Source organism: Gadus chalcogrammus, chromosome 14 (assembly GCF_026213295.1).
Source record: "Gadus chalcogrammus isolate NIFS_2021 chromosome 14, NIFS_Gcha_1.0, whole genome shotgun sequence".
In the NCBI taxonomy this organism is placed as follows: domain Eukaryota; kingdom Metazoa; phylum Chordata; class Actinopteri; order Gadiformes; family Gadidae; genus Gadus; species Gadus chalcogrammus.
In genome coordinates, this window is record NC_079425.1 from 7,175,540 (window position 1) to 7,191,912 (window position 16,373).

The window sequence follows — 16,373 nt, forward strand, 5'->3', positions numbered from 1 at the left end:
ACTGCCACCTACCGTCTCCATAGCGTCCGTGCCACGGATGTCATTTGCAGCAATCTTTTTATTTTTATTTTTTACAGAGCTTCCTTATTTTCAGAAAGCAGAATAAAACAAAACAAAAAGGTCGAACTTGTTTTCGGGTTAAAATGCTGCGACCGCAAGGTAAAGTAGTGTAGCACTGAAGATGTGAATGTATTGCAGCCTGAAATGTTTCAAACAAATCCATCATCATCTACCCTGTGGATTTATTCAGACAGCGAGGAGATTTACCCGCGACCTTATTATTGATGTGAACATTGCCGTGTCTAATTAAATAGAGCTGGCCATGGAACGAAGTTGCAGAGTAGTACAGGGGGATTGAGGGGTATTCCTTCACTACACTACACACACACAATCGAAATGCAAGGTGCTCCCTCGTCTTATGCTATGTTCTGAGCTGCTCAGTTTTATATTGCCCATTTTTTGTAATTTTGAAGATTGTTTTTGCAATTTGTGCTTTGTTTGAATGACTGCTAATTGATGCAGCTAATTGATACAGACCCCATTTTTCAGAAGAAAGATAAACCCTATATTGTGTTGGTAAAGTAAGGATAGAAACAAGGGCCAAGCCCTAACAATAGCTACATTCACTGTATACAACAAAGATATCTAGGATAAGATGCTACACAAAGTAAGTACTATTTTTAAGTGCAAGGACGAAGTACAATAAGTGCGTACATGAGTGCCAGGACGTACAACATACAATAAGGGGTAAGGTGACTCGTGACTTGGCCCTCTTACCCGTGGGCCCACCCTGGTAACCTGCCATGCAAGTGCGTGAGGGTGGTCTGGGGGGTTGGGGGGGGTGGGGGGGGGGTGGGGGGGTAGTGGGGGGAGGCTATATGCAGAGTCCAGGTGAACTCTGAACAAATGAGTTTGAGTCTTTTGGAAGTCGGTGAGCGACTCTGCGGTCCTGACATCGGCAGGGAGCTCGTTTCCACCGCCGCGGGTGCCGAAAAACGATGCAGTCGAGACAAGTATCCAGTTTTTTTTTTTTTTTTTGTTTCCAGTGGGGGTTACTGGTTTCAGCACATACGTACTTTCACCTTTCTCCCCAGGGAACACAACAGCGTTGAGGAGCATTACCTGCATGTGCCGCAGTGCAGCGTGCCGTGACCGCACTTCATCTTCACCTCGACCTTCAGCTGCTCACTGATGCCCTGAACGGAGAGGTGGAACTCTGTCTGCTCCAGACACCTGGACATGTTCAGATGGACGTAGAAATCCACCTGAGGAGGAGAATAGATGAGTGGTTAGGGTGGGGTTAGACTAATCTACCTGGAGGAGAAAAGATGAGGGGTTAGGGTGGGGTTAGACTAATCTGAGGAGTAGAATAGATGAGTGGTTGGGGTGTAGACTAATCTACCTGGAGGAGAGTAGATTAGTGGTTAGGGTGGGGTTAGACTAATCTACCTGAGGAGTAGAATAGATGAGTGGTTAGGGTGTAGACTATGCTACCTGGAGGAGAGATTAGTGGTTAGGGTGTGTAAGTGGACATAAAATGCCTAAGATTTGAGTGAACATACGATCCCTACATGTTACTCCAGTATACCACAATGCAATGCGGTTGTTCATAAATGTTCAGCGTAGTGTCCGGATTCTCGTTTGTTCATTCCCTACAGAGTGCACTGTATCATAAACCCTATATAGGGCATTGTGAGTGAGTGAGTAGGGAACGATTTTGAACACAGCTAGTATCAGAATCAGAATCTCTTTATTGTCATTGCACAGGGTACAACGAAATTTAAATGCAATCCAGATGGTGAGAGTCACAAGAACATTTTAAATATATATATAGATATATAAGAAAGGTAAAAAATGTATATAAACAAAAAAAGATAAAATATACAAATAACAAATAAGGATAAAAAATACAGATGAATAAGAATAGCAGCTGAGGTAAACGGTATTGCACAGTAGTGTTGTCCAGTTTTTTAATAGTGCAAATTGCTACATTCAGGGTGACTTTGGTGCTTGTGAAAGAATGTGAATATGCAGCGCATAACAGTTAGGTGTGGCTGGTCTGCTCACCCAAAACTCCTCCCAGCCAGTGCAGAAGAGGCAGAAGGATTGACAGCAGAACCATCTGACTGGCTGCGGGCCCACGGACGAACATCCTCCAGGGAACCTGAGGCCTGGCCGTCAACGCTTTCACTTCCTTACCATTTAATGCAACGTTTTAATCTCTTACAGACAGGGGTCACACACACACACACACACACACACACACACACACACACACACACACACACAGACACACACACACACACACACACACACAAATACACACAAAATACTTTTAATATCTTTAGCATTCAAATTATTGCAGTCTATTCTTTTCGTAGGCTTCTCTGCTGTTGGCCTTGATGGGGAGATATTTTAACGCTTTTTAACCCTTCCTGCGACATTCCTGCCTCTCCCTCAGTATGAAGCCCATTTCTGCACCGTGTCAGTAGACAGCTACAATCCTGCAAACGTCCTGAGTGCACAGAACACGCGTTCATGTTAAGAGGAGTTTCGGGAAACGCTCCAAAATCCATCGTTATCGGGAAAACGAGGCCCAGGCTCGAACAGAGTGACACAAACACACACACACACACACGCACGCACGCACGCACGCACGCACACACACACACACACACACACACACACTCTATCTCGTGTTAGAATGTAGCACTTAAAGCAGTTGCTTTGCAAATTTTCTTGCACTTTTTGGTTTGTGACTCCCTTGTTGAATACACCTATTGTAAGGCACTTTGGCAAAAAGCTTCAGCCTAATGTGTGTCATGTAATAAGGTCTGCTACAGAGTTGCAGTTGAAGAGCCACAAACCCAGGCCGCAGGCTGCTCAGGGGTTGTGGTTGGGGGCAACGAGCTGTTCTGGGAAATCACTTAGTTCACTACTAAAACCTCTAGTAAAAAAATAAGTAAAATATATAGTATATCAGGATTAATCATTTTATTTAAAAAATGCATTTAAATATTTATCAAAATCATCCTTTGCATTTTATTCATTTTAATAGTTTAGATTAATTAAGGTTAGTCAAAGACCTATTCAAAATCTCGACAAATTGGTGCTTGATTTCAACATATTTAGAGACATATTACATGTACATTTAAGGCATTTAGCAGACGCTTTTAGTACATATGGTTATACGTTTTATTTAATTAGTAAGACTACATCACAAGCTGTATCCTGAATCCTCCTAAAACCCTTTGCTCTGTCATCTTATCTCTAAGTTTAAGATTTAAAACAAGGTAACTGTAAAGGATAATAAAGATTAATATAGGCTACGTAACAATTTCACCAAATGCTGGGAGAACGTCTCGCCCCCTGTTGGTGCTATTCCTCCATTCATTTAGATGAGAGGAAGAAAGTGCAGCCTACTCCTCACGCTTTGGTCAGGCAAAGCGTGACACTGAACACGTCTGTCTGTTTTCTGTTGTGTCTGTTGCCTGCTGTGGTCGTGTGGTGTATTTTTGTATGTTGGTCTGGGTCGCCGAAACCAATGTGATGCATGCTGTCTTTCAACCACAAACCAACACTAAATTACTCACGAAAGGAGTTGGTGTCGGTTGAATAGTTGAGCCATTTTAATGCCTTTTATTATAAAACAACATTGACAAAAAAAATAAAAATGAATAAGTCCTAGTCCTAGAATATTTCCCAGCTACAGTATTCCTTGGGAAAGGGGTTGTGGGATTGGTTGATCAAGGCATGTCTGGTTCAGGGGGGATATCCAGGTGTTTCTCTAATCGTACTACTACCCGGGTAGGTTAGTGTGTATCTTATCTGTTGTAACTAACAAATTTGCATTGTATGAGAGATAACAAGCTCTTTAGTTCAAAACTAACGCCCCCATTGAAGAAAACAGCGTTATTAACAGCAACAGGGAGAAGTTCAGGGTGTTTGGAACCAGAAGACCACAGAGCATGAATGTTGATCTAGGGTGCTGCTGCTTTCAGCTGTTTCCCTTTTCTAGCTTGTTCAACAAATGCTGTGTTTCCTCTGGGTTGGGCTGCTCGCTGCCTCTGTATCTCATCCAGGGGTGGACTGTTACAGAAAGTCAGCCCTGGCCTTTTCTGTCCAGACCAGCCCACTACATTATCAGTACTAGGAGTGGGACGCGATGAATGGGAAGAACCCTGTATGTACTTGATTAAAACAATTTAATCAAGTACATACATCCGAATAATAGTACAGCATTGTAAATAGCAGTTGTTGCTTTTTACTGTTTTTGTTTTTCAAGTTTGTGTCTCTGGTGCTGCTGACAAGTCAGATGTGAAACCCGAACAGGAAGTTAACAGACCTCCTGTGGTCGCTGCATCTCCATCCCCCATATCTACAGATCTACAAAACCCTTGTTAAATATCACATTTGATCCAACGCTAAATTCTCTCTTGCAGTTTTTAGTCTGTGACTGTGAAAATCTTTTGGTGTAAGCCCAGCATTAGTTAAAACCAGACTCGGATAATAATAACAAAATATCCTGACAAATAATGTAAATAGAAACATATTACAGACAGTAGCAGCATTAGAGCTGAAACACATTTGTTTTAACGGTGACTCAGTCATTATGAAACCACAAATAGATGAAAAAATATATATTATCTATAGCTGTGTGAAAAAGTCTAAGACATGAATTACAGGTCTAAATAGATATGCATTCTCATATACATGTATGTGCACATGTATGTTTACATGTGCATCATACACGCATTTTTTTATAATATATGTTCTTTTTTATAATATATTGCCAGTGGTGTAATCTAGCATGCTTTACTCTGTGCTGGACATCCTGGTTAGGCGAGGCACCATTTTTTAATATCTTAAAAAACAGTGTTTAACACTAACATTATGCATCCCTTCCCATTTTAAGTGGGTATACTCATCTGGCCATCAGTGTGTCTTGAACAACCACACATAAAAGGTTGCCCATATTATATTGATATTTTTTCGTATTTGTCTAAATGCATACTTTACTGTAGATTTATGGGTGAAGTTACCAACACAATAGATAAAAACAATGGTTAACATTATGCATTCCTGCCCATTTTAAGTGGGTATGCTGACATATTTTTACTGGATAAAGTGTGAACATGTGCATCACGTAGACTACAGTACTGTACACAGCCTAACAAACACATTATTGGTTTGTTTTCATTCAGAGACTCTGACCAGCTGCAAGAGCCATCAGGAACCGACAGACCATGGGACGGCTTTGACAGTAGAAGCGAAGCAGAGACTGTCTGAAGAGGTCTGCGACACCATCCTTGCTCACACCAAAGCGAGGTTCTCTTTCACTGGCCACCTTGTGAGTGCTACCTTAGTACAAGGAAATATGTTTGAAAGGTACTGCCATTCATTTCCTGCTGATGCTCTGAATGCCACTGTGAAGGCATATCCCACGCTGAACAAGGCAAAGCTCAAGACGGAACTGTCTCTGATCTATGAGAATCCTGAATCAAGTGCGCAGCTTCAGTGTGCATATTGTATGTAGTTCTCTGCAAACCTATGGTGGCATCATGCCTTCAGTGTGCATATTGTATCTAGTTCTCTGCAAACCTATGGTGGCATCATGCCTTCAGTGTGCATATTGTATCTAGTTCTCTGTAAACCTATGGTGGCATCATGCCTTCAGTGTGCATATTGTATGTAGTTATCTGCAAACCTATGGTGGCATCATGCCTTCAGTGTGCATATTGTATCTAGTTTTCTGCAAACCTATGGTGGCATCATGCCTTCAGTGTGCATATTGTATATAGTTCTCTGCAAACCTATGGTGGCATCATGCCTTCAGTGTGTCTTGAACAACCACACAAGGTTGCACACATTATATAGATATTTTATCGTATTTGTCTAAATGCATACTTGACTGTAGATAGATTTATGAGTGAAGTTACCAACACAATAGATTGAAAAGAAAAATTTGTTTGGTTCCGGTTTCCGACCGATCATGTCAATTTATGTGCGACCCGAATTATTTTATGAGCTTTAAAAAAAAAACAGGAACCAAACTTCATTTTTTTTTTAGGCCTAACACACTCACCCCTTTTAGAATCACATTCTCTCTCTCTCACTCTCTCCCAAAAATACATACAGATAGAGACAGAGAGAAAATGTTAACTTGTGTATAATTCCCAATTATTCAGACCCCCCTACAGGGGGGTCTGGGGGGTTTAGCCCCTCCTAAAATAAAATTCAGAGGGGTTTAGCCCCTCCTAAAATAAAATTCACCAGCCGCCACTGCTTGCATTTCTAAGAAGCCTGCACCTTTAAGCTCAGCGTTGCCCTGCGGGCAGTCGAGATCTTTAGGAGAGAGCACCTTGAGATTACAGCACGTTCACATCACATCTCGACCGCAGGTGAGAGACTATTATTCCTTTACAGTTACCTTGTTTTAAATCGTCAACTTAGGGTTAAGATGACAGAGCAAAGGGTTTTAGGAGGATTCAGGATACAGCTTGTGATGTAGTATTACAAATTAAATAAAACGTATAACCATATGTACTAAAAGCGTCTGCTAAATGCCTTAAATGTACATGTAATATGTCTCTAAATATGTTGAAATCAAGCACCAATTTGTTGAGATTGTGAATAGGTCTTTGACTAACCTTAATTAATCTTAACTATTACAATGAATTAAATTTAAAGGATAAACTTTACGCCAAATGGGGGATTACGCATTTTGATAAATATTTAAATGCATTTTTAAATTAAATGATTAATCCTAATATACTATATATTTTACTTATTTAGAGGTTTTAGTAGTGAACTAAGTGATTTCGCAGAACAGATCGTTGCGCCCGACCACAGCCCCTGAGCAGCCTGCGGCCTGGGTTTGTGGCTCTTCACCTGCAACTCTCTGGCAGACCTTACTACATGACACACATTAGGCTGGAGCTTTTTTACCAAAGTGGGCAGGTGTCAATAAAGCCAATAAGTGCAAGAAAATTTGCAAAGCAATTGCACTGTAAAAACGAACAGCTTGTTCTATTGCTGTCTGGCATTCAGAAATTTAAAATGGAAGTTTCAAATTATTAATTTTAATAAAGTGAATTTAAAACTCGTTTTGCATTCTTTGAAATGTTTTTTTAAAAATAATATTAACCTTAATTTGAAATATTAAGTTAACACCCCTGACTTATTTTTTTGAGTTTGTAAAATATAAAAATCTTAGTTGCTATAACTCAGTTTGTCGAAAGAAGAAAATGACCTTTTTCATGGGCTCAAAACTGAAAAATTGATTGCAGTAAGTTGCCTTGCAATTTTGAGTTTGCTCAACTTTTTATTTTTTACAGTGCAGGTCTCAAGTTCCCTGGAGGATGTTCGTCCGTGGGCCCGCAGCCAGTCAGATGGTTCTGCTGTCAATCCTTCTGCCTCTTCTGCACTCGCTGGGTGGAGTTTTGGGTGAGCGGACCAGCCATACCTAACTGTTATGCGCTGCATATTCACATTCTTTCACAAGCAACTTAAAGTCACCCTGAATGTAGCAATTTGCACTATTAAAAAACTGGACAACACTACTGCGCAATACCGTTTGCCACAGCTGCTATTCTTTTTTATCTGTTTTTTATCCTTATTTGTTATTTGAATAATTTATCTTTTTTTGTTCATATAATATTTTTACCTTTCTTATATATTTATATATATATTTAAAATGTTATTGTCACTCCCACCGTCTGGATTGCATTTAAATTTCGTTGTACCCTGTGCAATGACAATAAAGAGATTCTGATTAGCTGTGTTCAAAATCATTCCCTATTCACTGACTCACTATTCCCTATATAGTGTTTATGATAGTATCATAAACACTATGATACTATCCACTGATAGGGGAAACACTATACAGTGCACTTTATAGGGAACGAACAATCGAGAATTCGGACACTACGCTGAACATTTCTAAACAACCGCATTGCATTGTGGTATACAGGAGTAACATGTAGGAATCGTATGTGCGCTCAAATCTTGGGTATTTTATGTCCACTACATAGTGAATGAAATTAACCAGTGAGAATTCGAACACCACTGCAAAATGGCGAGCACCCTATATAGTACACTACATCCGTGATAAGGAACGATTTCGAACACAGCCATTGTCTCTGCTGCTGAACTCATCTGTGTGTGTGTGTGTGTGTGTGTGTCAGGAGCCAAGACTTGTGTCCCCAGGCCGAGCTGCAGCGAGTGCATCCAGAGCCCGGGCTGTGCCTGGTGCTCAGCGAAGGTGAGAGGGTCTAGCAGTCCTACAGCAGGGCTGGGACATCACGGTCCATCCCAGGGTCATTCTGTTGGCTCGACGTACGGACAGGACTCACAGGAGTCGTTAGTGGGGCTGGATCGATGTGAAGACGTCATAAGCATGCTGGTTCTCCCACGCGTCGCACGAGTAACGCTCTGGCAGTTTATGTTGTGGTTTAGGCTGTGAAACATGTATAGAGATGCACACCCACACAAATGCACGCACGCACGCACGCACACACGCACGCACACATACACACACACATATACAAATATACACATATACACATAGATGCATACACAGACAAATATATATACATACACATGTATATTCGCAAATTTCGCATACACATACACATATGCATGTATTAATATTATCAATCGGTCATCAGATTAGCGGTTGAGTTTTAAACTTGTTAGCACGCCAAATATATTAGGAGAACTATCGAGACCCAGTTCAAATGACCTATAAACATGCACATTCATAGGGGCGTAGTCAGATGGAGGAGATGAAGAGATAAACAGAGGAGTGAATAACATTGATGTCCAGCTTTTTACGATGCACTGGTAATAAAAGCCCTTACTGAACGTGGATCCGATCTGGAGCTCCGTCCAAAGAGCGAGTCGTTGATCCAGGGGTCCCAGGGTGACTCCGTTCCTCTCGTGGTCCCTGTGGTTCCAGGGCTTCCTGCAGGCCGGGGAGCCCAGCGAGAGGCGCTGCGATGCCAAAGAGGCGCTCACCAGCAGAGGCTGTAAAGAGCCCCACCTCCCTGAGACAGAGGAGGCACTCCTTATGAAGGACAAAGAGCTGAGTGCTTCTGACGACATTATCCAGCTCCGACCCCAACAGATAGACTTTCAGCTCAGAGTGGGTGAGTACGGTCGGCCCAGAAAACACACCAAAATGCTAAATGCTGTTTTTAAGTTGTTTATGTTTTTTAAAAAGGAGGGATGACACAGATAGGGCTGTGGGCCTTGTGTTTCGTCCTTGTCATGTTGTCTATTTCCTTCATGCTTTTCTTTCAACGGATCTCAGGAGTTCCACAAACCTTCAAGGTGTCGTTCAAGCGGGCCGAGGGTAACCCCATCGACTTCTACTACCTCATGGACCTGTCCTTCTCCATGGGGGACGACCTGGACATGATCAAGAAACTGGGTCAGGACATGGTCAGCACTCTGCAGAGCTTCACCAAGAAACTGCGGATAGGTGAGCTCAGACGTGGAGCTCCTCGTTCTCCAGATCTCTGGACTGGGTAGCCCCGCCCATTCTGCCGGCGATTCGAGGTCGCCCTGCACAAGGATCTGGAGAAGAGCAATACATTTCTCTCTGCTTCCGATACGTTTTTGCGGGAGCCAATCACCAAGCTGGCTTTTCCCCTTCGCGCGCTATTGGCTGGTTTAACACAATGACGACAGGAAAGCGACGGCAAGCAGCCAATCGCGTACAGAGTCATTTGAACTAGGCCCGTTGATCACGCCTCTTGTGCTGAAGAAAATGACAGCAGCTTCTCCAGACCAACGTGCAATCTACGATTGATCTTGGTCTGGCATTAGCAAGACTACCAGATCTCTGCTTTGTGACGAGACCTCGATGTGAGACAGTCTCCTGCTTGCTCCTTTATTTTAGGATTTGGGTCCTTTGTGGACAAGGTGGCGTTGCCGTACGTGAGTCAGATGAAGAGGAAGAGGAGGGATCCCAGTCCGCACCGAGAAACCAGCTGCCAGCCAGCCTTCAGCTTCCAGAACCTCCTCAACCTCACAACAGACATTGCGGCCTTCGAGAAAAAGGTCATCGGGCTGAGGATTTCTGCCAACCTGGACTCACCCGAGTCAGGCTTTGACGCCATCATGCAAGCTGCGGTCTGTAAGGTAAGGCACAACATAACACATCACATAACACATCACGTCACACATCACATATCACACCACACATCACACCCGCTGTCCCATGAGGACTTCTGGGGGCCCTCTCCCCCCTCTCCTCCTCTCCCTCCTCTCCCCCATTCCCTCATCCCCCCTCCCTCCTCCCCCCCCCTCTCCCTCCTCTCCTCTCCCTTCTCTCCCCACTCTCCCTCCTCTCTGGTCCCACTCCATAGCTGTTTTTTAACTTCCTGCGGTTCTGTGGGCAGGACGTGATTGGCTGGGACAAAGGGACCAAGATCCTACTCTACACGTCTGATGACACGTTCCACATGGCGGGGGACGGGCGTCTGGCCGGCCTCAGCGAGCCTCCAGACGGCCACTGCCACCTCTCTCCGAGCGGCCTCTACGATGGGACACGATTCGTAAGCGGCCCTGAGCATTAGCGATCGACCGATATATCAGCCGATATTATCGGCCGATATTCGCGTTTTCTACGTGTATCGCATCTGCAATTCTTTCTTCCAATAAATGTTCCTTTTTTAAATTGCGACTTGTAACATTTGTTGCATCATTGTGTCATTTTTATGATGTAAATGGAGGGAGAAAAATAAGTATCGGCTCCAAATATTGGCTCAAGAAAATTGGTATCGGCGTATCGGTCATCGGCTAAGTCTGATGAAAAAAAATCGGTGTCGGTATCGGCATTTAAAAATCCATATCGGTCTGTCCCTACTCAGCATCAACGTTGTGTTTCCAAAACAAAGGACCAGGCTGGCGGTGAGGACCCGGGCCAGCTGTCCGATGGAGGGGTAATCCTGGAGGAGAAGAGAGACATCACACTGGTTCATCTGGAGTTGAACCAGTGTGATGTCTCTCTTCTCCTCCAGGATTACCCCTCCATCGGACAGCTGGCCCGGGTCCTCACCGCCAACAACATCCAGCTCATATTCGGCGTCACCAAAAACATTTCAGCAGCTTATGTCTCCAGATGAACCAGTGTGATGTCTCTCTTCTCCTCCAGGATTACCCCTCCATCGGACAGCTGGCCCGGGTCCTCACCGCCAACAACATCCAGCTCATATTCGCCGTCACCAAAAACATTTCTGCAGCTTATGAGGTTCTCCCAGAGAGCGAACATTCAGAGTCGGTTGCTTCTCTTTATCATTCACTTTTTCTGTCTTAATGGTTTATCTTCTCCCTGGACAGGAACTGAGTAAAATGATCCCACAGTCTGTGGTCGGAGTTCTGGAGAGCGATTCCAGCAATGTGGTCCAGATCATCAAAAATGCTTACAATGTGCGTATACCAAAGCCCTCGATACACAAACAATACCTCTGTCTTTGAAGGCCAGGCAGCCCCCTACAAATCAAGCATCTTACATTACGAACAACCAAGGAGTTAAGAGCAAGTTAAGAGCTGCATAGAACGTAGACCAACACCTTCATCAGGCTGTGAAGCTCGGCTGATCTCTGTTGAAACTGTGTGTGTGTGTGTGTGTGTGTGTGTGTGTGTGTGTGTGTGTGTGTGTGTGTGTGTGTGTGTGTGTGTGTGTGTGTGTGTGTGTGTGTGTGTGTGTGTGTGTGTGTGTGTGTGTGTGAGAGCACTTGTCACATCCAGGTAGCAAAGTGACAGTCCTGTGTTGTGTGTGTGTGCAGAGCCTGTCCTCCAGCGTGGTCCTGGAGCACCACGGCGCCCCCCAGGGGCTGGAGGTGGCCTACCAGGCCTACTGCACGAGCCCGAGCCCGGGCCCGCCCGGGCTCCAGCCCTGGAGCCAAAGAGCAGAGTGCAAGGACATCAAGATCAACCAGCAGGTTGGCCACACCTTGAGAGCCCTCCCACTACTGACTGGTGTCTGTTAGGAGCCTTTTCTCCTTTCCTACCTTCCTTTCCTTGTATCCTTTCCTTGTTTCCTCTCCTCCCTCCCTTCCCTTGTTTCCTTTCCTCCCTTCCTTCCCTCGTTTCCTTTCCATTTCAAGAGATTTCTGCCTCCAGGTTGATTACAGACCCTGGGGATCAAACCCACAACCTCCCTTCTGGTAATCCACCCTAACCACTAATCTATTCTCCCTAGGTATATTAGTCTACACCCTAACCACTAATCTACTCTCCTCCAGGTAGCTTAGTCTACACCCTAACCACTCATCTATTCTATATACTCATCTAACGGTTAGACTAATCTACCTGAGGAGAATAGATGAGTGATTAGGGTGGGGTTAGACTCTAACCCCACCCTAACCACTCATCTATTCTCCTCCTCAGGTGGATTTCTACGTCCAGCTGAACATGTCCAGGTGTCTGGAGCAGACAGAGTTCCACCTCTCCGTTCAGGGCATCAGTGAGCAGCTGAAGGTCGAGGTGAAGATGAAGTGCGAGTGCGACTGCGGCCCGGTAGAGGAGGCGTCTCCCTCCTGCAGCGGTCACGGCACGCTGCACTGCGGCACATGCAGGTAATGCTCCTCAACGCTGTTGTGTTCCCTGGGAGAAAGGTGAAGTACGTATGTGCTGAACAGTACCCCACTGGAAAAAAAAACGGGATACTTGTCTCGACTGCATCGTTTTCGGCACCGCGGCGGTGGAACGAGCTCCCTGCCGATGTCAGGACCGCAGAGTCGCTCACCAGCTTCCAAAAGACTCAAGACTCATTTGTTCAGAGTTCACCTAGACTCTGCATATAGCCTCCCCCACTACCCCCCCCCCCCCCAACCCCCAGACACCTCACGCACTTGCCATGGCAGGTACCAGGGTGGGCCACGGGTAAGAGGGGCCAAGTGCACTCACCTTACCCACTTATTGTATGTTGTACGTCCTGGCACTCAATGTACGCACTTATTGTACGTTCGTCCTTGTACTTAAAAATAGTACTTACTTTGTGTAGCATCTTATTCTAGATATCTTTGTTGTATACAGGGATTGTTAACCTAGCTATTGTTAGGGCTTGGCCCTTGTTTCTATCCTTACTTTACCGACACGATGTAGGGTTTCTCTTTCTTCTGTAAAATGTACTCATTGTAAGGATAAAAGGGTCTGCCCTAAATGTATATTTGAATGTTTGTTTATAACTTATTTGCACGGTTGCTGAAGAAGCCTGAACTCAAGCAAACCATCAGCATTCAAACTTCTGCCCGTGGTTCCATTCATGACGTTGTGACCAGACACCTGAGGCCGCTGGTGTTGTCGTTGCTGCGCGCGTTCATGTGTTCACCAGTGTGCCGTGTGATCCTCAGATGCAACCCGGGCTTCCTGGGCCAGACGTGTGACTGCCAGCAGAGTGAGGACCATGTCTCTCTCTACGAGAAGTGCCGTCATGGCGGGTCCTCTCAGCTGTGCAGTGGCCACGGCAGCTGCGAGTGTGGCAAGTGTGCGTGCCAGCACAGCTTCAGCGGGCCATTCTGCGAGTGTGACGACAGCAACTGCGCACAAAGCAACCAGCAGTTGTGTGGCGGTAGGGGAGCCCTGACCACGAGTCGGACAACAAGAACATTAATGCACAACTTCGAACGCACAGGAAGTATACATAAATACACTGTCCATCGCGGTGAATACATGCACACCACATTGTGTTCCTCAGGAAACGGGAAGTGTGTTTGTGGGAAGTGTAACTGCTTGGCCGCTTACGGAGGGGAGGCCTGCGACTGCTCCACGCTCACCGACCGGTGCCAGACGGCAGGCAGACCCTGTAGCGGCCGCGGGGACTGTCTCTGCAACAGATGCGTCTGCAAGGGCGGGTTTGACGGGGACCACTGCTCCCACATTCCCAACAACTGCACCAAATACGAGTGAGTGTGGATAGAAACTAAAGACGGAAAGCTTCCAATCGTCCCGGTTTTCAAGGCAAACCATTATAAGGGTTAAAGGTGTTGCGGTGGAATCGGGACGACTGCAGCCATGCACCGACTGACTGGGTGCCTCTCTTGGGGGTCTGCAGGAAGTGTGTGAGGTGCATTTCCAATCTTGCGGGAGAGGGCGCTGAGGCCTGCGAGGTCCCCTGTGAGGGGGCGGAGTTGAGCAGTAAGGATGGACGGACGCTTCAGGACGCCCACTGCAGCTTCCAGTCCTTCCTGTACGACGTGACGCTGACTCCCCAGGGCATCGTCCACCTCCGCTACGCCGAAATGCCCAGTGAGCAATGCTACATTTTAATTTATTTTTAAGTGCATGGACGTAGAAAATACAATAAGTGTGTAAGAGGGGTAAGGGGGAAGCTATGCAGAGTTTAGGTGAACTCTGAACATAATACTCTGAACCTAAGCTAAAATGATATAAGTATCCAAGCTGTTCTTATCATGGGCAGAATATGAGGCTCACACGCGTTCTGTAAGCTCCACACGTGACACATTGAGCTTGGTGTTGTGTGAATGATCAATGATATCATCCTTGGACCAGGAACTATTGATAAGACTTGGGTGATCATCTGGAGCACCATGTCAGGAATCGTCTTCATCGGCCTGTTGATCATCCTCATCAGCCGTCTGCTTCTCGAGTTCCACTACCGCCGGGAGTACCAAAGCTCCGTCACAGACCAGCAGCAGACCGACTGGAAGGAGGTGAGACACAATATTATGCTGCCATTATGAACCTGTTTGTGTCTGATCACCTGTCTGTCTGATCACCTGTCTGTCGGATCACCTGTTTGTCTGATCAGTTGTTTGTGTCTGGTCACCTGTCTGTCTGATCACCTGTCTGTCTGATCACCTGTCCGTCTGATCACCTGTTTATCTGATCACTTGTTTGTCTGATTACCTGTATGTCTGATTACCTGTATGTCTGATCAGCTGTTTGTGCCTGATCACCTGTCTGTGTCTGATCACCTGTTTGTATGATCACCTGTCTGTCTGATCAGCTGTTTGTGTCTGATAACCTGTCTGTGTGTTATCACCCGTCTGTCTGATCACCTGTATGTGTCTAAACACCCTTCCGTGTGTGATCACCTGTCTGTCTGATCACCTGTCTCTGTCCGATCCCCTCATGTCATCTGGTGAGCGTCTTTAAGAACCCTAACCTGTATTATAATTATTTGTTTCAGACTCACATTCCCTTGTTCAAAGATACCACCACCACCACTGTCATATTTAGATGATTTTTCTATATTACATTTTATTTTACATTTAGGTTTACTTTCTGACTATTCTGTTTTTTATAAGTATTTGTAAACTAGCCAGATTCATATGGTAGGCTATGTAATATACATTTTATTTTGAACTCATCATTGTATATGCATAATGAGTAATCATTTAACCCAGCGAGCTGTTGCCTCACTCAATACACTCTGCAACATTTTCAAACAACTCACTATTTAGATATATATATAATTTTTCTATACTACATTTTATTTTACATTTACGTTTTCTGTCTGACTATTCAATTTTTTATATGTATTTGTAAACTAGACAGTGTAATACATATTTTATTTTGCTCTCATCATTGCATATGCTTGATGTGTGACCATTCAACATAGCGAGCTGTTGTCTCACTCAATACACTCTGCGACATTTAAAAAAATTCACTATTTTAATATATATATATATATATAATTTTTCTATATTACATATTATTTTACATTTAGGTTTTCTTTCGGACTATTCCGTTTTTTATATGTATTTGAAAACTTGACAGATTCATATTAGTAGGCACTGTAATGCACATTTTATTTTGCACTCATCAATGAATATGAATTATGAGTGATCATTCAACCCAGTGTCTCACTCAATACACAACTAGACTGATTCATATTATTAGGCTGTGTAATATACCTTTTATTTTGACAATAAAATTGTAATTTACTTCTTTTTGTCTTGCTCCAAGTTTTTATAATTAATAATGTGTGAGCTGAATGGCTCGAACCGCAATTAAAGCAATTAAAAAACACCAACAATTAAAATAAATGTCAAATAATGGATTGGTAAATTAGCCTATTTATGTTGGATTTTAACATTAGGTTGAGACCATAATTTGGTTTTATTTTTTAAAGAGAAAACTATTCAAACATTTGTTTTGTCGTCATTTGTATCTCAAACACGCACAAGTCTAAAGTACAACCTCAAGCAGACACACACATTTTACCACAAATGTTGACGATGGCGCACACATAGGTTTGAAACCGGCTTTCAAATCCTCTGCGCGGGGACGGGGGGACGCGTTGCTTGCTTTAACAGTTTGAACATCGAACACTTGTACTTGTACACTACCCTACATGGTTTAGGCCCAAAATATTTAACTGATATGCTTCCACTACA

The 16,373-nt window shown here is 44.2% G+C and overlaps 1 protein-coding gene across 1 annotated transcript; it reads left to right on the forward strand.

Moving 5' to 3' along the window:
- The first annotated feature begins 7,361 nt into the window (after window positions 1-7,361).
- LOC130403639 (integrin beta-7-like) lies at window positions 7,362-15,882 on the forward strand. Its single transcript, XM_056608057.1, has 15 exons — window positions 7,362-7,446; window positions 8,187-8,263; window positions 8,960-9,149; window positions 9,314-9,484; window positions 9,905-10,146; window positions 10,407-10,562; window positions 11,162-11,257; window positions 11,347-11,436; window positions 11,796-11,951; window positions 12,400-12,587; window positions 13,365-13,582; window positions 13,709-13,916; window positions 14,066-14,259; window positions 14,524-14,684; window positions 15,164-15,882. The coding sequence occupies exons 1-15, from the start codon at window positions 7,362-7,364 to the stop codon at window positions 15,215-15,217; spliced, it is 2,286 nt and encodes a 761-aa protein (XP_056464032.1). The 3' UTR covers window positions 15,218-15,882.
- The last annotated feature ends 491 nt before the right edge of the window (window positions 15,883-16,373 follow it).

Bases quoted from the DNA above. Each gene is read 5' to 3' on its own strand.
- LOC130403639 (XM_056608057.1), top strand. From the start codon at position 7,362: ATGTTCGTCCGTGGGCCCGCAGCCAGTCAGATGGTTCTGCTGTCAATC. The intron at 8,264-8,959 runs GTGAGAGGGTCT...CTGTGGTTCCAG, and splicing joins GTGCCTGGTGCTCAGCGAAG to GGCTTCCTGCAGGCCGGGGA. The intron at 10,147-10,406 runs GTAAGGCACAAC...TTCTGTGGGCAG, and splicing joins TGCAAGCTGCGGTCTGTAAG to GACGTGATTGGCTGGGACAA.